Source organism: Poecile atricapillus, chromosome W, assembly GCF_030490865.1.
Source record: "Poecile atricapillus isolate bPoeAtr1 chromosome W, bPoeAtr1.hap1, whole genome shotgun sequence".
NCBI lineage: Eukaryota > Metazoa > Chordata > Aves > Passeriformes > Paridae > Poecile > Poecile atricapillus.
The window spans coordinates 24,388,516-24,410,573 of NC_081288.1; the positions used below are offsets into that span (position 1 = coordinate 24,388,516).

The window sequence follows — 22,058 nt, forward strand, 5'->3', positions numbered from 1 at the left end:
GATAAGGTATCAAATAAGTGTTTCACCCAAAACTTGAACTTGCAGAGCCTGTTACATCACAGGGAAAAGAAGGAAACAAAAATAGGAGGATTAGGTACCAGGCAGCAGGTTATTATTTGGAATAATTATGTCTGGAAGTGGTGGGATGTCAAAAGGTGCTGGAAAATTTCTGGCTTTGGGACTTGAAAAGTTTGCAGTGACTCCGAAATGTTCATGTTTTGTAGTGGAGAGGGAAAAGGGAGACACAGAATAAAATGTGTCAAGATAAGAGCCCAATTTCTGTAATACTTTATTTCTGATCCCCTAATTAGGAAAGGTGAGCATTTAGGTAGGTTAAAGAGGAAACTACCCTCAACACCTAGTAGGGTGACGTTCAAGGTAAATTTAAAAACAAAACTCTATTTTTCAAGAATCAATGGCTCTAAATAAAAAGGACTATAAAAACTAAAATCCTCATATTAAAATAGAAAGAGCTCAGAAACAGCCATGGAATATGGTACCCCCTGGATGAATGGAAGACAACAACAAGGAAATGTTGATATGACTAAATGGGAAATGTTAGAAGTTATTCAGGCCAAATAGGAAACCTTCAGAGAAAGGAAATAAGACTGTGTAAAGCTGAAAGGAAGGTATATAATAGTTAAGATGGAGTTTGAGGAAGCTAAGAGGGAATCTGAAGAGCAAACAGTAGGAAGTTAAAACTGAAAATGAACATTTGCTCAGTACACCAAAAGCAGAAAGTGTAGATAATGGGCAGGCCACCCCAAACAAGTAGAAGAAACAATTAAAGACAATAAGGACATTGCCAAGAATCTAAATGATTTATTTGCATCAGTCTTCACTGGGAGGGTGCTGGAGTGGTATCTAAATGAGAGACTCACACTTCCCAAATATCAAAGATAAGGAGAGGTCATAGATTGAAGACTCAAGAGAGAAGTTGGTGGAACAAATCAATAAATCAAAGGCATTAAGTCACCAGGTTTATCTGCTATTTCTGGGAGATTTCAGGAAAAAACTGAGAATTAAGTAACAAAGTTCCTAGCAAATACTTACTACAGCAGAGCACTGGAAGACAGCCAGTGTTATAACTGAGTTGGGAATTTTTTTTTTGTTGTCTGTGGTGGATTTTTTCACGGTGTTGAAGGAGCCCTGGCAGTTACAGACAGATATGTAATCCTAACTTACCATCAGGTAAATTGTTTGAAATGTGCAAAAAAACCCCAAGACCCACACCTCTCAAATTATGAAGCACAGAGACAGACATGACATGACAGATACAAGTCAGTACAGTGTCTGTAAGGACAAAAAAAGGGACTCTTTGTACCTGCTACCAATCTCTGAGCTGGTTACACCAGCCAGCACACCTAAGTCTATCCAGGAGGTTCCAAGACTCACTGGACAGTCAGGCAAGTAGCAAATCATTACCTCCCTGCTCCCCCATCCTTCACCACTGAGAACAGAATAATGAGAAGAATGCTGATGATGGCACAGCCAAGTAATGTCCAGGTTATGCCGCTGCAGGGAAATCCAGTCCATCCTTTGGCAACGTTGTTAAGCCAAGGAGAAAAGTACATCTGGAAATGAAAATTTTTAGTACATATGGAACATAATGGTGGCCACACTGAAGCTCTGATTGGAGATTTCATGTAGGTGTCATGTTTCAAGGACTGTTAGCCCCTCTCAGGTCAGCTTTTAGGATCTTTCTGCACCCTGGCTAATCAACAGTCTGTGCTGCAGGGTTCTTCTCATTCTCCATCAGCACAGTGACCTGTGCCTTTAATGTAATACAGTAATACAGGACTTGGGGACTTAAAACTTTGATGTTTTTAAAATAATGTATCTTAGCTAGAACTGAGCACCAATTTCACTTCTTTCCAGCTCTCTCCAGCTTTTTATGTAAATCTTTGCATAAAGCCATTAAGAACAGAAAAGAAAGCTCTTTGGAAAATTATGCAGTGATATATTCTTATGCAGCCAACACTCTCAGGGGAAAAAGTGAAAACTACACACAGCCTCCCGCCCCTTTTTATTTCTTGTCAAAGATATTGCCTTTTTTGGCTTTTCTTATATATACACAGAATGATGAACTGATATTTGTAGTTTAAATGTCTGGTTTAACTGCGTGGTTTCCACCGTAACAGAAATCTCTCACAAAATGTCAGGTTAGAAATAAAACCAAGCTCTAGAGGGATGAGGTGGGGAAGAAAGTAGAAGGTCCAGTGGCTGAAAAACAAAATGGAAAAATGTGAGCAGAACACAATATGGATCCATTTCCCAGCTCAGGCAGTGGTATTGGTACATGTGGCTGTTTGGTGTTTTTGGGGCAGGGAGACAGACACGTTTCTCACTGAGTTATTTCTGCTTTTTCTATTAACATTGCAACAGAAATTACAAATAGCCCTGCAAGGGGTAGTGCACCTCATCTCTTCCTCCCATGTAAACACAACATTAATACTGAAGATAAAGAAAATGGCAAAAAGTCCAGTGTCTTGTTTTCTGCATTTTGCTTGTTAGGTTCCTGTTCGCCCTCCAGCAAACTCCTGTGTGTACCGATGTTGTGAACTTGACCAGTCCACGTTCAAACAAACACTCACTCAGATTCCCAACACATTCTTTTCTCCCCGTCCAATGGGGAGTTTATTCCTAACAGTTCTGCTCCTTTTAATTATAAACTCCTTTAACGAAGTAGTTCTGAGACCTTGCAGCAGGCAGCAGGAGAGCACCAAGGCTACTAGTTGCCTTTTTACTAGTTTATATTCACTGTTCAGCAAAGAAGTCCACTTAAAGCCTAAGGCCCAGTGCCTTCACAGATGGGCAGCACTGAAATGAGCCTACAAATCAGTATTCCCCTGGTACAATGTGCCTTATAGCTAAAATCCAATTCTTGCCTAAAAAAGATAAAGGGTTAGAGCCGGGTCCTTTATCTTATGAGACACATGTGAACAAGTTGTTCTGATGAAAACAGACCTTAAACTGACAAGTTTTGTTCACTTTCTGGCAGAGCTACTGATCTTCTTTACTGGACCACCAAAACCGAAGATGGCAAAGAAACACAAGGGAGATATTTCCTTGGCAAGGAAAAGGAGCAGCATTTAGGACTGGGGCAAAGGTGGGGTGGGATATAGGGGATTTTCCTGGAAAAAAAAATAATTTGAGAAATGAAGACCAACCAATATCATGTATACAACTGAATCAGTAACACACCTTCTCAGGAGTGCAGTATTGTGTAAGTGTCCCCTGTGTTTTCAAGGCTAATTCAGACCTTTGGCTCATCCTGCATTAACAAGGTCATCCATATTAACAGGGCCCCTGTGAAAGTTCACAGGTGAAAGTTCCCTTTTAGAGTAGTGCAGATTTGAAATTCACAGGACAGCGACCCGAAGATCTTCCTTTACAGATAAAAAGCATGTCAAATTATTAAATAGCAACATGAAATCCTGTATTCTGAAGGTCTGTCTGTGCTCTGCAGTCAAGAGAGCAGAGTGCAATCCCAGCCCCTGCCCAGTCCCCACCTTGGGTGGCTTGCAGGGCGACCGGCTGGCCCCACTTGCAGACGCCTCATGAACGCTAAAGCCGACAGGCTTGGGGTAGTTGGGGAAGGGATGAATGAGCATAGTCCCAAGACATGTCACTTCAAATTTCTACTGTTAGAACTGCCGAGTATGATATAAAAACGGGAAGTATTTCTCAGTTTGAAGTGTGAAGACCAGGCCCCAAAGGCTGAGTGGCTCTTGCCTCGGTGTCCCTGCTGGCCACGTGTGGGCTCCGCGGCGCTAACTGTTGTTCTCTGCTGTGAGATATTTGAGGGCCGCGAAGCCGTAGTGGCGCGACATGTCCTGCTGGAACTCCTCCTTGAGCGTCTTGAGGCAGATGCGGTATTGCTTGTTGGAGCGGAACTTGGTGATGTCGAAGCTGGGCGCGTGCGGCATGTGGATCATGTAGGCGTTGGGCAGCACCGTGAACTCGTACTCCTGCGGGACAGAGACACAACTGTGAGGGCGATCCAGCCTCCCGCACCTCCGCAGCCAAACCTGCTCCATCGTGTAACAGCGCACTTTCTGCCTCAGGAACAACTAACCCATCAGGGATCTCAAATAAGATGCCCTTTTTTCCACAAGTAGCTTTTCCTTGGTTTGTTGAAAGATCTACTTTCTCTTTTTGTAAAATCATGGAATTTATTGGGTTGGAAGGCACCTTTCAAGACAATCTAGACCAACCTCCCTGCAATGAGCAGGGACATCTTCAACTAGATCAGGTTGCCAGGGCCCCATCCAACCTGACCTTGCAAGTTTCCAGGGAGAGGGCATCCACCTCCCCTCTGGATAAGTGTTTTACCACCCTCATGGTAAAAAAAAAACCAAACTATTTTAAAACATTTTACTCCATATAAGCTAAATAATGGGGAAATAATGCAAAAGGCACACCCACAGCCATGTCTGCCACACAGATTTTTCAGTAGTGTGATTGAAACAACACAGCTGCGACTCCACAGCGTGAGTTTCAAGTGTCCATGCAAAAACACAGCTCTGCCCCTAAAATTTGTTTTGCTTGGGATGCTGGAATAAGCTACATTTACAAAGGCTAAACTGCATGGCATATGTTGCTTTGCCTATATGCTAAGATACTTACAGAGACAAAACTGTCCAAAACTATTTATAAACCTGAAATAAGGGGAGAATATGATACCATTTATAGGCAATGTGTGAAAATGAACTTTCTAATTCCATATGCTTAGAGACATTTTTACGCAAATTAAGTTCTTCATGAAGTTTGAGATATTGTGCTAACTCTCCTTCTCTTGTAAAACCACTTATTCTCTTTATATCAGACCAAGTTCTTTGACAATTTTTGTTGTTGAAAAATGATGGCTGATTTAAATCTCAATTATTTCTGTTAGATTCTTTCAATTTTTACAGGTAAATATACGATGATTAGAGCAAAGCTCAAAAAAGCCTGATTCTTAGACAAGCTGAAAGTTCACTAGAGTAGGATATGCAACAAGCAGGTATCTTCTGTAAGGAACTGGGTAAGGGATGAACCTCATTACTCTGTGCCCAAACAAAGTACCCTAACCACCTTTTTCATATGGAATTTCAAGAAGTCTGAGTTGTACTGGATGCAAATTACAAAGAAACTCTGAAGCCTCCACAGGCAAATTTCCTATTTTCTCACACAGTTTCTATCTACAGTTTGTTGCTGGATTGACTCATTAACTTTGTCTACAAAAGAAACTGGCCTGGGAAGGAACAGCCACAGAGCATGCTGGCTTTACAGGAGGTGGTGCATAAGTGGTTTGCAATGTCCAGTCACTTGTATATTTAGGAGCCTGTGCAGAGACAAAGAATATGTACAGCAGAAAGGCAGAGTACTCATAAATATTTTAGTAGGGAAAGAGATTTATGGGAAAAAACACACTTGTGCTGATAAACCTCAGTGTTTCACCTGTATGTGCTGGACAGCTAAGTGCGGATGCAGCTCCTTCTTCCCTATGAGAATGCCTGTTGCCTGACAGTCAGTGCTAAAGTGGTAAATTTTTGTGCCAATATACATATTGACACTGTATATTGTCATATACAGGAATGGGGTCCTCTGATCTTCTGTTTGAGGTGAAAAATGTATAGCAAGAGCAAAATAACATGATGTTTACAGGCAGACTTTATTTAGCTGGAAGATGCTTAGGGCTAATGGGGAACCAAATGTGAAACCAAAGGCTGTCACCATGGAGTGAGGAGAGCTGATAAACTACAAACTACAGAAAATTAGTCTAAGAGACCTTATAACTACAGGATGGAGCTACAGAGGAAGATGCATCCCCTTCATATAACCTTTTCCTTTTTCTCTGTTTGCACCTCAAGTCTGTAATACTGCAAGTCAAGGACTGTCTACACACTGCAGTGCAAACTCTTCAGCACAGCAGCTTTCAGCAGTGCTTTCAGCACAGAAAGCCTTTCAAAAAATTGTGACTCTACTGCAAATAATCCCTTTTGAAATATGCTGGGCTAGGGTCCTGCAAAATGGGACACTCACAGTCTAGTAGCACAGTCACTGAAAGGTAGGGAAATGTTTCCTAATGACCTCACCCTACTACATGGAAAAGAACATGTTGAGAAGGCAATGCACTTGCAGGAACCTCTGTCCCTGTCTCCTAGATTACAAATTCTTTAGATGGAGACTGGCATTATCTGTGCATTTGCACAGCATCCAGCTCAGTGGACACCTGCATGCCCCCAGAATAACAATGGCGATTATCTCCATGCCATGTCCTGCTCTGAGGGATGGCAGTGGCACAGGCTCTTGGAAAGGGATCTGGAACAGACCTCTTGACAGACACTGCAGTTGTGAGGAGCAGTGAAATAACTGAGAAGCTGCTCTGCCTACTGGTAATGAAGCCAGCCAAGCAGCTGGCAGCAACCTGATCTGTGTACACCCCAAAGCAGAGGAATGCCACAGGAGAAGTAGCTGTACCATCCCATGTCTCCTCCAGGCTCATTAGGTGGGAGAATCTGCCAATACCCATGTTGTTACAGAGGAAAATGAAACCTCTTTTGAATGTGATGCTGTATTTAAGGCTGGAAGAATGAGAAAAACAATTTCCCAGAGTCAATTCCAACCCAATGGTCCTTTAAAATTATTGTGTTGTGATCAACTTTGAAGAATGTTTCCATTTCCCATGTGTGGATCTCCGTGCTGGGCAGACACTTCTGAACAGAAGACTTAAATCCTGAATGCCACATAAGAGCTGCCACTGGGAACATAAGCCCTGTTACCCATATTAACAAATAATAAACCATTACCCTGGCACTCTCCACAACTGATGGTTAATTTATTAGTGTTTGGAAAGTGCACTAGAAAATTACAGTGCTATAGCAGAGCAAAGTATTATTAACGTTAATATAAGGGACATTTTTTTTCTAGTCTGTAATATTTTTTTTTAACCTAAGTAGGTACAAATTTGTTGGGAATGCCCTTGGCAAACAGAGGGCAAGTGGCAGCCAGCTCAAGGTGACCATGTGGTTTTGCAAACAGAAGTAGAAAATGCCTGCACACAAACACACTGTAGCTCATACCCCAGAGACCCCATCTCCTACTGACTTGCTCCAAGCCTTGAGCTGCTCAGCTTCACATAAACTGCTCTATTCCAGATTCAAAGCAAAAGCTACCACAGGAGGATAAAAATCGCCAAAACCTATTTTTTTGGTTAGCATGAAATGCTACTAGTTCAAACACTGGGACTGAAACCAATCTGAAAAAAACTACAACAAACCCAAACTAGAAAGAAATGCCATGACCCAGACCTTGCTGATTAGTACAGTGGGTAGCTCCTCATCCAAGAACAGCAGGGTGATGCAAATCCTGCCATTTCAGTGAGCAGCAGCACTGGGCTCCCATGGAGCCAGAGACACTGCCAGCCTCTAAGATCTAGGTTGGCAGCAGGGACCTTGGCAACTCTGAGAGCTCTGGTGCCAGTCTGGGACTCCTGAGCTTTCTCTGCATCCTTATTATTATAAATTCTGCCCTACAGCTTCATCCCAAGTCACAGATCCAAGAAGCAGGTAGCCCAAGGCTCAAGTACTTGGATCCTTTAGAGTCTGCACCACAGCCCCAGACTTTGGAAATATAAAGACTTTGGCTTTGCAGAAATGTGCTGTAAATCCCAGCCAGAAATTAAAGATGCTTGCCTTGAATTCAGCTGAAGACTAGTTTTTGAATTCTAAGTTAGCATTTGGGACTCACAAACCTCTATTTAACTGGAAAAAAATCCAGTTAGGTTTTTGTGTTCCTTAATAAGTGATGGGATTGGCAACAACTGCTGCAACGCTTCGGTCAGGAGAGCACTACAGGAGCTGTGCCTCTGCTAAACAATGAATTTCTTACAACTGACAAATAAATGAACTCAGACTCAGTTCTTCATTTAATACTTAACAAGCATTAAACAAAGTGTACCCAACTCAAGAAGCACTCATTAAGGAGCTCAGTAAGGCCAGATGAACACTCTGGTGATGCAAAGCGTGACACCTTCCTACAGGACACAGATTTTGTTTTAACAACCCTGCTGCAGAGCCCCGGGTGAGATACTCGTGTGTCATCTCGTCACCTGTGCATCCAGTTCCATGATGTGAGCTACTTTGTTCCAGCCAAATCCCACAAAGCGCCTGTCATACTCCGGGCAGTCCTTCCTCACGACGACGTATGGCTCAAAGTCTGCCTCCCACTCCACACGGTAGGGGGTGGTGGCTGTTCGCCACTTGGCAAAATTGGTTGGCGCGTGCCCTTTCGTCCAGACGTGGTACCTGAAACAGACATAAACGGCAGGGACGTGGGGAGGCAATTAGATAGAAAGCATCTTGGCGAGGCAACAAAATATCACCTGTTAGATGAAATGCTCAAAAATAAGGACATTAGCTTACAGTTCACATCATCATTTTCAGGACGCGTCGGAGGCAATTTCTAGGACTATTTCCAGCACGCCTCCCAGAGCTCAATGCTTAAACACATCTAGTTGGCGAAGGATAGTGTGAAAACAGTACCTCATGCTAATGTGAGAAACAATTACACAGTACCCTGTCAGTTCATCTGCACTACAAGTGCTGTGTCTTATTCCTAGCAACCAAGCAGCTGCATCGGTCGGTGCTCTAAAATCGGTGTGGAAATCTGCAGCTCAGATAAGGTCCCTAAAATTAGCTATTTTCCCACCATAGTGAAATTCACGATCTGTTTTATAGGCAATTTTATAATTTGCATGAGAGACACCTGCAGCTCTGGATAGATGTTTCATTTTATTAATTACAGTTATTTCTATGGCAGGAACCAAGCTGCATAATTACATTAATAAGTAAAATATTACATAAAGGCTTTCTGCTCTAAGTTCAACAAAGTGGGGAGTACTCCTGTGATCTCCAGTAAGGTAATCAATTTGATTTACAGAAAAAGATCCTTTTATATTTTGCTAATCTTGTTTAGGTCACAGCAGGTCTCTTCCTAGCACAGCTTGAATGCACCCCATTAGTGCCAGGGTCAATGACTCTCTCACCCACTTACTCTAACACTTTCCAAAAATCAATGAGACAAGCTCTTTCTGCAGATTCATAGATTAATTAATGAAACAAAGGCATAGCAGGTATCTGTATTACAACACTGAGATAGATAGGCAATAGAAGGGACAAAACAAATATCCTGCCAATTTGTAAAGTAAGGTAGATTGAATTCACAGGGATGACTCACACGCTAAAAGTGAAGGGATTTGAGCATTAAATATTGCAAAATTACAACATGACGTAATGTTTAAATCCCAGAAATTCTCGTAACATTGTAAGCTATTACTAAAAACAGGAATATAAAATCACAGCCTAGGAGTTTTCATTTGGACATACTTATATGGCTTGTAACAGGAGAATCAGAGGTGTTCAGCATTGCTGACACTCTGTTTAGGGCAGTGCAGAAAGACTGAATTATTAGGATGGCATTGGGGTCACAAGTAATGTGTGGTCCTTTGTATACTGCATTTCTAAACTGTAAACAGGCTTCACCACTTTCAGATATCTTGCCTAGGGACCAGGAAAAACGAAACCCTTTTGTATTAAAAAAACTGAGAGTGAAATCTTCTCCAGAGATTATCAGAAAGCAGTGCCAGATTCACAAAGATACTTATAACCCTCCATGCCCTTTGGAATCATCACCAGAAAGCCTATCCCTTTTCTTGGCCTCTTTAGGAGATGCAAGGCTAACCTAGTCAGACACTAATGTGCAGCTATCTATGCTGGAAATAAAACCAACCCAACAGTAACAATGTGGGGTTTAAAATGATACAGAATTGTGGAGGGTGCTGTATCTTCTAAAATCCTACCTCCGGCATTTTGAAATTAATCATGATAATAATAATAATAATGACTGCTAAACACTTATGAAATGATTTGTATCTTCAAAGCTCCATACAAACTTTGGTTAATTGAGAGATTCCTGCAGAGAAGCAGCCAACTGCTGCTGTTATTCTAGTAACACTCTCCCACTGATTTAAACAGGGGGTAACAAGACACTAACCACAAAAAGAATTCGGTTTCTTTCTACCCTTTTTGGAGATAACAGTGTAAGCACCTATAGCAGCTCAAGTATAACCTCTGTGAGTCAAGAGAGCAAACTAGCAGGGAAAAGTAAATAATTGGGAAGAGACAATTAAGGAAAAATATGGAACTGGAGTTGCAGAGACAAAGGAAAGCAGAAAGGAAGGAGTAGATTTGATTGTACAAAACCAAATAACAACAGAGGTTACTTACTTGCCTCTTGAGAGTGATTGATGTGAGTGGAAGGAAAGGCAAAAGGATAGCTACAGTCCTGACAAAGACATAAATGAGTATAGGATGCTCAAATGAGGTGTACACACAGTAGTGATGGAGGAGTAATTAGACTGAAAACAAGAATTGTGAGAGCACTGTTGGATTACATACATATCTGTACATACAATATATATGGGATCATACACAGATAATCTGCTGGAACTAGGTCTTGGTCAATGGCTGATTACATGAACTGTATTGCAAAGAAAGACAAGGAGACACCATTCCATGAGGGTCCATCAAGAGGAAGCTCCCATTAAAGGCTGAGACACTTCCAACAGATTTTACTGTTGGTGCTGCAGTTGTGAGAAGAGGTTCACAGTCTATACTGGTATTCCATCTCACAGGACAAATGAATAAATGTAATTTTCTGCTCAGGTCTTTCTCACTCAAGATTTAAATACACATTGCATTTTAAGGCCACACTCAATCTGACTGAATCCCTGGAGAACTTTGTGAAAATTGTGAACAACATTTTTTCATTACACTTGCAATTTTGACAAATCCAAACCAAGTAACTTGATCTCCCTAAAATCATGACGAGTTTCTTTCCCACAGTTCATGGAAAACAGGAGGAACACACCACATCCCCCCCTCCTCCACTTTGGATCAAATGTTTTATTTTACTTGTGTTACTGATTGCTTTTATTCAAAATAAAATGTCAAAACTATAGTAAACTTTGATAAAGTTAGCAAAATGAAGTAGTTATTCTCAGTGTTCTTCCTCCCTGCCTCCTCTAAGCTTCCTGTTTCAGTGAGAAAGACGATTTGTTGAAAGAAAAACTTTCCTACTTCTGTTCTCAGATGCTTAAACATTTTGCTGAATTGTGGATGCAATCAGTTAATTAGTTAATCAGTTGTTGCTTTTTCTGTTTTCTCCATACAATGATGTGTCTCCTGCCAGCTGTGGTTTCCCCTGTGCCTGGATGTGTGTGGGCAGTGCATTTGTGGCTCATCAGCTCTTACCCAGGCCCTGAGCAGGCACATCCTCGGGAGCACCAGCTGCCAAGGGAGCCAGTGAGCTGGCACAGAACCCCACTGTGGCAGAGGGTGTCACACAGCACACCTTGCCAGCCACAGATGCTCACTTGTCTTCTCTTTTCTTCTGCTGGTGACTGAGGGATGTAATTGAGAGCCGTTGTGTACTTCTTAGCTGCCCAGAGGTAGAAAAGGTCACCATTTCAAAAAGAGGTGACAAAAGCAATTTCAGTGAGGGAAAGATTGTAATCTACTGTGTGGTGTGAGGGACTGGGATGCTGCAGGCACTCTCAGCAATCACTGTCACAGCAGTCCTCCCCAGCTCACTCCCACCCGCTCAGCGTCAAATTGCAGCGTTATTAAAGCACCTTGAAGGTGGAGGTGGAAATTCTCAGCCCAGAGCGCAGATGCTTTGTGGCTGTTGATAGATTTGAGCAATGAAATGAGCCAAAACAAACTGGGAAAGCATTTGTAAAATGTATCCTACATTAATATGTACACCAGCTACAGACTGCCTGTCCTTCAAGTCTTATTTAACCTTGCTTTGGAAAAACTCCCACTGATGTTAAAGACATTTTTGCCTGAGTGAGACTTGAGAAAGGATTTGCAAATCTGGTTGTGTACATAACACACCAACATGCTATATAGCTTGAAGCTGAAATCTGTAGTGGAAGGCCACCACTATGCAGCTGACTGCTGGTGAAATGCGACATCTGAAAATCCTGAGGGTGTTGTTTTCCACCAGAAAGACTTTTTTATCTCAGCTACAGGAGAGACAACTATTTTTTATCTGATCTCTTGTTAATTTTTATGCCTTTTGTATGTTAAAGAATGATGGCAGAGGGAAAGGTACTTGCTCTATCAGTATCCTTAAGTAATTTTACAGAGGCATGCCTCTCTCAGTCACCTCAACTTTCTGTTTCAAGGCAGTCACTGTAGAATTCTGACACTGATCAGAAATACGTTTTCCAGACTCACACAGGCTGTCTGCTATGACATCTGCATGCAACCATATGAGGGAAGGGTGGCTGCTGCAATGACAGTGGTGTGTAATATAGGGAATGGGAAAAGTGTGAGGAAAGCTCTAAAGGGAAGGATGGGAGAGCTATGATTTGAGCTCCTCCAGCCATGGATAATGCCTAGCTTTTTCATAGCTTTTATCTCTAGATCTCAAAATACTGCAAAAAAGAGAGGTGAACATTGTTACCTGTATTTCAGAGATGGGGAACAGAGATGTAAGAAAGCAAAGTGATTCGTGTAGCACCTCTCAGCAGGGCAGTAGTGGAGCTGAGAAGAGAACGCAAGTCTCCTAAGCCCCCTCTCTGTGCAACATCATAAGGCCATATTGTACTCTTCCCATCACTGAGATGCTTTACAAATGTCTGCTAATCAGACCTTACCACACACACCCAAGAGATGGTTAACCCCTGGTAGTTGCATTTTAAAACTGAAGAGTCTGGCAGATAATAGAAGTGACTTGTTCACAGCCACAAAAGAAGTCTGCTTCAGAGAGGAGCTCCAAATTTAGGTGTTCTTTGCTTCTTAGCCTCTAGTCAGAGTACTCTGTTACCCCTGCATGGAGGAACTCTAGGTATTAAGCAGCTGTTTCACACTTTAAAAGAGCATAAGCCAAGCCTGTGCTTGTTTTTCCAGTAAGGAAGAGAACCAATGGGCAGAGATACAATACTTTTGGTCACATGAGGAGACACAGCTACCCAGATAGTATTTGGCAGCCAAAAAGTAAATTACACGCACTTGAGTGTAATGGTCACGCTTGATTTTGTAGCGCAATAAAAAATGATGAAAATAAAGCAAATTCGATTTAACAACTGAAGCCCTTCAGTAGAGGACTGTAATACAAGATAAAAAGCTGAGCTTACAGACAGAACATATCCACATGATTCTGTTCACTGCCTCTCCACAGAAAGGGAAAAAAATTCTAATAAGTTTTTTAGTGCAGCTGACAGTGAGAGAGAAGAATCAAATATTCAGAAGAACATAAAAAACAAAGAGAATGACCACAGGTTCAAGAGTACTTTCCATTACCTGAATGTAAAGAGGGTTCCCATGTCCAACATAGATAACAGCTCTGCTTTTGACTTGGGGAAGGAAAGGCGGTAGCGTAGGGTCTCAAAGGCAGGTACAATCAGAGCTTTCTTGGTGTTAGCTAGGTCTAGCTGGATGACAGACTTCCTGGCAAAGAGAAACAACAAATAAAAGTAGGAAAATTTCCAACTGAACAAATCACTGAGCTTTTCAAAATAAAGTGCAGAGAATGGGCAGTTAAGATACTATAAATGCAACTATGGCCCATATCTTTTCCTACAGGTGCTTCAAAATTTCTGCTTTTGGTCTGCTGCTCTAAGAGCAGGGAGAGCTGCAGAATTCCAAATGAGCTTGTGTGTTTGACTGATCAATGCTGCCCTGACAGACTGTTGGCAGCAGAGAAGTGCTCTACACTGGATGGACTGGGATGCCTCTCTTATTCCTTCTTTTTGCTGCAAGTTGTTCAGTGCAGACTGTTTTGGGGGGTGTGTGCGTGCACATATGCATTTCACACAGCAGGGCTCTCTTCCAGGCAGGGGCCTTGGGATGCCTGTCAGTGCAGAGGAGCTGCTTAGCAATCTCTCATCCTGCCTGCCAGAGGTGTTCAGCCTATTCTTTCCTGACAAACTAAAACCCAAAGAAAAAGAAGTTACTTTTCCATTCCCCAACTGAATCTCATGCTTGTCATTAGAAATAACTCTGTCTCAATTTTCCTTTCATTATCTCCATATTTCATACCAGAAATATGCCTCTCTCTCCCTGTCAAAGTCAGTTCCCCTGAACAGGATTCACTGTCCTGACTTTTATGTTGCTGCAACAAGCAATCAAGGACAATGTTGACAAGCAGCAAACCCTCTCCAGCCTTTTAAGTTGAAGGAATTGGGATCTCTGTCCTAATAACAGAAGGACCAAACAAATCATTTTTCTAGGCCCAGAATACCTAGAATTCATTTATACTGCTGTCAGAGAAAAAGAAGATGAACACAACTACTTAATAAAATCTGAATTTTAGGGAATTCATACTACCCTATAGGCCTGTTTTATAAAAAGCAATCTGTTCTCAGCTCCTTACTGCAAAGTTTGCATTGTTTAGGGAGCCCCTGACACATTCCAGTTAACTTTTCACAATGGAAGGATTTTAACAGCATCTTATCATAAGTGGTTTTGTACTTTCTTCACTAGTTTCTCCCTCACTATCACTAGAGGCCAAGATATCTGCATGTCAGTAGATGACTCCTTCGCAGTCAGCATTTGTGACCTTCCAAAGCTGTTGAGCAGTGCCAGTGACAGTATACAGTCTTTATGATGCTTTTAAATGTTTCTTCCCTTTCACACTTCTGAGAGCAGGGGATACTAATACAGTTTCTTTTCCAAAATCAAAGTCTCTCTGGTCTCTGTGCAATCTATCAGCCTTGAGCAGTACAACTTTGGGGATTCAGTTCTAGGAAGGAGCAGGTAACATTTGTAGTCATGCTCATCCTTTGGGTCTGCAAGGAAACAGCAGCTTCCATCTATGGCTGTTACTGCAACTTTGTTTTAGGGAGAGCTTAAAAGGCCCAGGCAAAATTCAAAGGCCTTGCTGTGCTTGGCACTGTCCAAGAGTAGGAAACAATGTTCACAGTCTGAAGCTGACCAAAGCTGCAGCAGGCACAGGTATCAAGCACAAGTAACAGCAGAATCTGTCAGACAGAGCAACCTGTGTTGAATCTAGTGTTGAATGTGACTAATTCTCTAAGATATGGGATATAACCACAAAAATACTGTAGCTATCAGCAATGCTTTCTGCACACTCCACGCTGCTCTTGTCATCTGCCAATTTCATACAGTTGCCAAGGCCTGAACTATTGGAAAGACTAGATGATAATACCTTCAGGAAGAAATCAAAAAGCAGAGGGAACAAACTGATAGAAGAGCCTGAAATCACTTGCACTGTCAAAGGTCAACATGAAAAGTGAGGTAAGCAAAGAGATACAGAGGTCTGGAAACAAGATTCTTGAAGTGCATACAGGCAAACACAGAGATGTGGAGATACTTCCAGAGTGAAATAAAATAGCAGGATATTCTCTGCAGCAACATTTTAAAGAGATAAATGAACATTTATGGTGCATGTTGGTATGGCAGGCTGACCTTGGCTGAACACCAAATGCCCACCAAGCTGCTCTCACCTCTCCTTCTCTGCTGGGTAGGGAGAGAAAATAAGATGGAAAACAACTTGTATGTTGAGATAAGGTGGTTTACTAAATCAAAACCAAAAGCTTGAATGTGCATCAACAAAGAGAAAAACAAAAGATTTCATTTTCTCCTTCCTATCAAGTCATGTCTGGCCACTTCCAGGGAAGCAAGAACACATGTAGTGGTTGCTCCAGAAGGCAAACATTTTAAATAATGAATGCCCTGCCTTCCTCCTTGTTTTCTTAGCTTTTACATCTGAGCTGACATAATTTGGCAGGGATTCTCCCTGTTCAGTTTGGCTCAGCTGTATTAGATGTGTTCCGTCTCAAGATCTTTCCCTCCCCCAGATGGGGGCAGAATGATGGAGGGAGCACTGATGCTGTGCCAGTGCTGCTCAGCAGTAACCAAAACACTGGAGAGTTATCAACACTTTTCCAGCTACCAGTGCAAAGCACAGCACTGTGAGGGATGTTATGGGGAAAGGAACTCCAGCTCAGCCACAACCAGTACAGGTGGTAAGGTCAAAGTGCTCTCCAAAACTGAGCTGGGAGTTGAGACACACCCAGACAAGAAGCCCAGCAGCACTTGATCTCTGAGTAGAATCACCTGTCCTTGAGGTGGACCCAGTGACACTGAAGACTGATGCAAAGGGAAGAAGAAATCGCTGCTGACATCCAGATGTTGAACTTGAGTGACAAAGGACAATAGAGGCCATTTAAACTGTGATAATGGCAGGGAGGACTTGTTAGAGGAAAAAACACCTTCCATTTTCTTCTCATAACTTGGCTGGTGGTCTGCTCCTTGGACAACCAGCTGAAAATCTAATTTCTTCCCACTGGAAGCAAATCTACTTTTTCATTTTCTGTCGATGACCTTTTCTCCTGTTTTGAGTGGAAGTGCTATTTGTTGATTGACTGGTTCTGTTACACTTCAGGATAGGAAAATTTTCACTGTTGGTGCTGCCAGATATATGGAATATAATGGAGGAACTACATTTGCTTATTTTGCAAGCTACCACTGGGTAAACTAGGTAATTCTTGCACTGTCCTGTTGAGGGCTATTTTTTTTGATTCAGTATCTACTTTCTTTTCTTGTCCTTTTCCCCCAAACGCCAAAATAATGAGTTGTGACTATGAAGAGCTAACTCTTTGTGCTAGTGTTGTCCAGGAAACCATTTCCCAGGTATCTTTGTGTTCAGACCTGATGTGTGTCATTCTGACACAGTAAAGGCTGGGTTAAATTTTAAATATAATAAACTGTATTTTTCACAAAGCAGTGAAGAAATGAATCTTAAATCACAAGAGTCTCCTTACGGGCTGAATGAACTCGAGCATGTTGGTATCAATCTTCTAATCTGCTACCGTACTTTTCAAAAATTAACACAGAATTCTCATCCTCATGTAAGTAGATATAAGATCATTCCCATTTTTGGAGGACAGAGAAGCTCAGACATAGAAAAGTTAACAAACTAATCCTAAAGCACTGCACTTGGAAAACAAAAAAAAGGAGTCCATTAACTCAAATGTGCTTCTACCATCAGGATTTGTTAAGTGGTTGGTTGCAAGTAACAAATATGGCAGGCACTGAGCTTGTGGTCAAAACTGGAGAATTGTCAATGCACTGTTAAATTCGTTAGAATGCTCCTCCTCTCTGCAAAAGCAATGAATTCATAGACTACAAAGGCAACCATCACAAAAACCCCAATAGACACAATCTGAATTACCTCCCTAGCTGAGATGCTGAAAAATAAGCAGAACTACTTCACAACTCATGTTTTAGGGGACAGGTATAAAACCCGTGGATGGAGTTGGGATGCCGTGTCCCAATTTGTGCTAAATGTGTCACTGGAAGCCAAGGGAACTTACACCAATGTGTCAGGAAAGAACTTCAATGGTACCTGTGACACCTGTAGATAAGCAGCTGTCTCACTGTTTTATGTTAGAAGTGACTGCTGGATGACCCAAACACCTTACTTGCAGCAACCAGAAGAAGCCTTTACCTCTGGGACAATGACAAGATGACTTCAATAACTAAGGTAAACAGGAAATCTTTAAATGATACATTTCCTTTTGTACTTCACAGAAGACTAAAGCAAGACTGAAAGGGTGTTTGATGGAGATAAAAACATTGAAATGGTTTTACTTAGCAGCTGTGAAAAAGCTCAATTAGCACAAATCTAAGTGCAAAGCAACATATAAATAAAGCAATAGGTAACCATCAGCTCCATCAGTTTCTCCTTCAAAACTGGCTGTAACCTCTCTCTACCTTCAAAATACACTGAAAATATTTTTCAAAATTCCTTTCTTTCTGAGAATATATTATCTGCAGACACAATATGCAGTACATGTAAATCAGCAAACTTTCAGTGAGAAGGACGTGCCTGGCTTATCCTGTACAAAGCGATGCCTGAAATACCACACTATTTCCATTTGTTTATGGTTGTTCTATCTGAGGAAATGAGGATAAAAATGTGTTACGTCTCTCTCTAACAAACAATTGCTGCCATTCAGACAGATAGCACTAATCAGCTATTTGCAGAAGCAGTGGGAACAGTCAATGCAGAAAGACACAGGGTATCCATATTTAAAATAATCTCAATGCATGTCCCTGCTACTTTGCTTAGAAAAATCATTACTGAAAAAGCAACAAAAGCCTCCAGTCCACATTAAAAATAAAAAAATTAAAAAATCCAATTACTTTTTAAAGAGCTGGTAGTAGCAGATTAGCAATTCCCAGGCAAGAGAGACTCACCTTCAGAGTTAAGGTGGTATGAGCCTTAAAGAAGGCTGGCAGAGTAACACAAAGTCTTAGAGGCAGCAGCTCTCAGAGAGCATCTCTGTTTTTTTCTGAAACATCACCAATGCACCATCGTAGTGCATTTAATTCTGTAACACAATATCACCCTATGAGAATTATTTCTATGGTTGTAATATCTCAAGGAAATGGTGGTACATTATTCTGTCTTCGCTCCTCACTTCTTCCTTTTATTGCTGGCTCCATCCGTGCCCTGTGATGCAGCATGAGAGAACAAGTTCCTTTTCTAGCAATAAATGCCAGTATCAACAGATGTCATCCTTACTGTGTCCAGCACTGATCTGCAGAAATGTGCCAGTATGCAACACTAACATAGAAGGACAAAGAAATGAAGAACAAGTCTTCGTCCACCTATCTGGAGACAGCTAATGTGTGCAAGGGACAGAATAATTTTGAAGTGCTCATAGCACAACTTGAAAAAAATTAACAAAATAAAAGAGAAATAAGCTGATACAGTGTGTTAATACTTCAATGGTACAACTGAAATTCAGCATCTTGAAAGCCATAGAACGGTTTGGGCTGGAAGGCACCTCTGAAAGTCATCTAGCCCAGCTTCCCTACAGTGAGCAGGGACATCTTCAACTAGACCAGGTTCCTCAGAGCCCCATCCAGCCTGACCTTGAATATTTGCAGGGATGGGGTACCCCATCTCTCTGGGCAACCTGTGCCAGTGTTTTGCCATCCTCATTGCAAAAAAGGTACTCCTTGCATCACATCTAAATCTTCCCTCTTTTAGTTTAAAACCACTCCTTGTCCTTTCTCATAGATTCTGCTAAAATGTGTGTCCCCATCTTTCTTATTAAGCACCCTTTATGTACTGGAAGGCCATAATAAGGTCTCCCTAGAGCCTTCACTTCTCCAGGCTGAACAACCTTAATTCTCTGACCCCTTCCTCATAGAAGAGGTATTCCACCCCTCGGAATAGCGAATTTGGCCCTGTACCTATCTTACAGAGTTAAGCCCAAAACAAAGAAACTCCTCCTCTGGTTCATGATACCAGAAGGAATATTTTCCTTTACACTCCAAAGCCCCAGGCTTATGAACTGACAGCGAACACCCACAGGCAGGCCCTCACTGGAACACTTTGATCAACTTTTACCAAATTAGAACAGAGATGAAAAGCAAGACTGGTCAGGATAAAGGAACTGACATCCTCCTGTCTGGCCACAGGGTGTCCTCCTTGCTCTATGCTTTGGCCTCAGATGACCAGCCTCTGCAGGGGAAAAAGGTCTTTATTAAAAAAAAGGCTCAGTTAACGATCAGAAGTCTGTAGTTTGCTCAGCCCAACCTGCTCACATGCCGTATTATACAATATACGCTGATGTTACTCTTCCCAGTTTACTTATGGCAATTGTTTTGCCTTGACAGGTGCTGGCATTGCAGTCATATTTTTGAGCTGGTTAGTCTCATCACCCTCTTTTCAAGATAAGGAACTGAATTAAGAGTGTGTCACACAGACAACAAGTTCAGTAATGCTCTGCATGTTTTTTCTGTCACTGACATTAAGAACCAGAGATGTTTAGAGAAACTGCCTGGTTCACATCTCTGCTAATAAACTATGTTCTTGGACATTTAATAATACTTAACCCAGTTCAATTTTCAAATTGGCTCTTCTGCAGCCCTGAGGAGATTATTCTAATTGCTAATGAGGCTCATATTCAGACCTGGGTTTTTTCTTTCATAACCATTTTGCTTTACTTTCCAGTTACAGTCCCTTCTACTCTAAAATCTCCTGTGCCTTGCTGGGCATTGTCGCACCTCAAATATTTATAAGATGCCATTTCCACATCTGCTCAAACTGTTTTGGGAGTATGTGAGAAGGGTGGGGTGTGGAGAGGCTGCAGCCATGGGTGACAGTGGCAATTCCCTCACTGTCCACTACCTGAGGTACTCGTAGAGTCCATACATGGGCAGGAAGTCGATGTCGGACAGAAACATGTATGGTGTGCTGATGTGCTTCATGGCCACGTTCCTGAGCAGGTTCACAGGGTAGAACTGCCCCTCCTTGTACACGATGTGGTAGCCAACGTTGTGGCGGCTCATCAGGACTTCTGAGCCCTGAGCGTAGCGCAGGAATTGCTGGGCTTCTGCATCGGAAAGGTAGAGTGCCAGGCTGATGGGACCTTCCCAGTGCTTGCAGATGGCTTCAAGCATCTGGAGCCTGGAAGAGGAAGGGTGAGAGTAAGAAAAAGCTATTTCCCTGTCAGGGACTCTGTGCTCACCTGATCAAATGCTGATCAAATGATCTTTCTCTAAGTGAGACGGATTGGGCACACTTTATATGCTGTGGAAAGCAGTAAATATTTTGACAGCATAATTCATTATTTAAGATGGTAAGTTGAGGTCTCCTCCTGGACAGATGGACTGCACCCTGGATACACCTATCTCATGAAACCCACTGTAGTCTAAGATGGCCCTAGATTAGATACACACATCCACAACTCAGATACCTAAAGCACCATCATCTTCTGTTTAAAGCTTTGATGCTGCAGGAAAACTCACATGGATAACAGGACTTACCTTGTGGGAGCTTTGAGCAGTTGCAGGGATCTGTTCATGTGGATCTACTTACAGGATAGGGAGCTCATAAGCTTCAACACTGTCTAGTGCCCAATTCACATTTCAGGTCAAGCTATGCCCCACAGTAACACACTACAGTGCTCTTCAACAAGCTTGTGCAGACAGAGGTGTACAGACCCACAGACGTTTTACCTCCTGTTTAGGAAATCCTTCCCCAAATTTTTGCAAGGCAGTTAGTCAGATCTTAAAGGCTATTAAAAGAGAGGTCAAGGGGATACTGACTTAGTATTGACTAACTTAGTACTTAGTACTGACTTGACATGTGCATTAACCAACAGAAGGCTCGCTGTTAGGGAAAAGGACAAAAAGATGACACATTGATAGAAATGGGATTTAATATTAGTAGGGAGTAAGGAGGGCAGTAAGGACAGATGTGGCACTGCTGTGGAATATCAAAAGAACATTTCAGACAAAACTATCATTAAAAGCACTAACTTGTATATGTTTAGCACTATCTCATATTTCATTAAATCATTTTTTAAACAGGTTGTATCGATGTATATTTAAAAAAAAATTCCAGCTTTATTGACAAAAATGACAAGGAAAGATTTAATACAACGCAATCAAACGTAAATCAAACCCAACTCGGTCAAAATCATTTAAGCACTTTGGGTAATTTATGGCCTAGAGATTGAGATGTGTCACCCAAAAATACAGCAAGCACTGATTACAAAGCCTCTCGATTTAATATGAAGGGAAATGACCTATGCAGCCAGATATTCTATTAAAAACTGGGAAGAGTAGATGATGCAAAATTATTATCTTCACTCTGTTCCAAATCCACAGTACTGAATTTTTCCTATTAATATTTATACAAACTGCAAGAAAAGTTTTCTGCATTAGCATAATCTGAGAAAATAATTTCCCCCTCCTACTATCTCCCTAAGATTTGCAAAATACCGTAATAATATACTCATACCAGTAAACACACAGTCTGACTTAACAGTAATAGCTTTTGCCCACATTTCTGAATGATGGAGATGATACCAAGATGACAGAATAATTTTTTCTTAGATATATTACTTTATTAGTCTACACTTGGTATGTCATTTTCTTTTTATCTCTTATTGAAACAAAGGCTACTATCAGCCTGAAACATACAGCTGAATTTGAAACACAAATCAATACAAAAAGATC

At 41.6% G+C, this 22,058-nt stretch overlaps 1 protein-coding gene across 2 annotated transcripts in view; it reads right to left on the minus strand.

The window, feature by feature from the left end:
• Positions 1–485: 485 nt before the first annotated feature.
• LOC131591946 (xylosyl- and glucuronyltransferase LARGE1) overlaps positions 486–22,058 on the minus strand; it is a 270,653-nt gene continuing 249,080 nt past the window's right edge. For both annotated transcript variants that reach the window (XM_058863082.1, XM_058863081.1), the window contains 4 exons: positions 20,224–20,502; positions 13,356–13,502; positions 8,096–8,291; positions 486–3,971 (listed from right to left, as the gene is read on the minus strand). In XM_058863082.1, the coding sequence (XP_058719065.1) occupies positions 3,774–3,971; positions 8,096–8,291; positions 13,356–13,502; positions 20,224–20,502 (820 nt within the window). In that variant the 3' untranslated portion in view covers positions 486–3,773. The remainder of the gene's footprint in view (positions 3,972–8,095; positions 8,292–13,355; positions 13,503–20,223; positions 20,503–22,058) is intronic.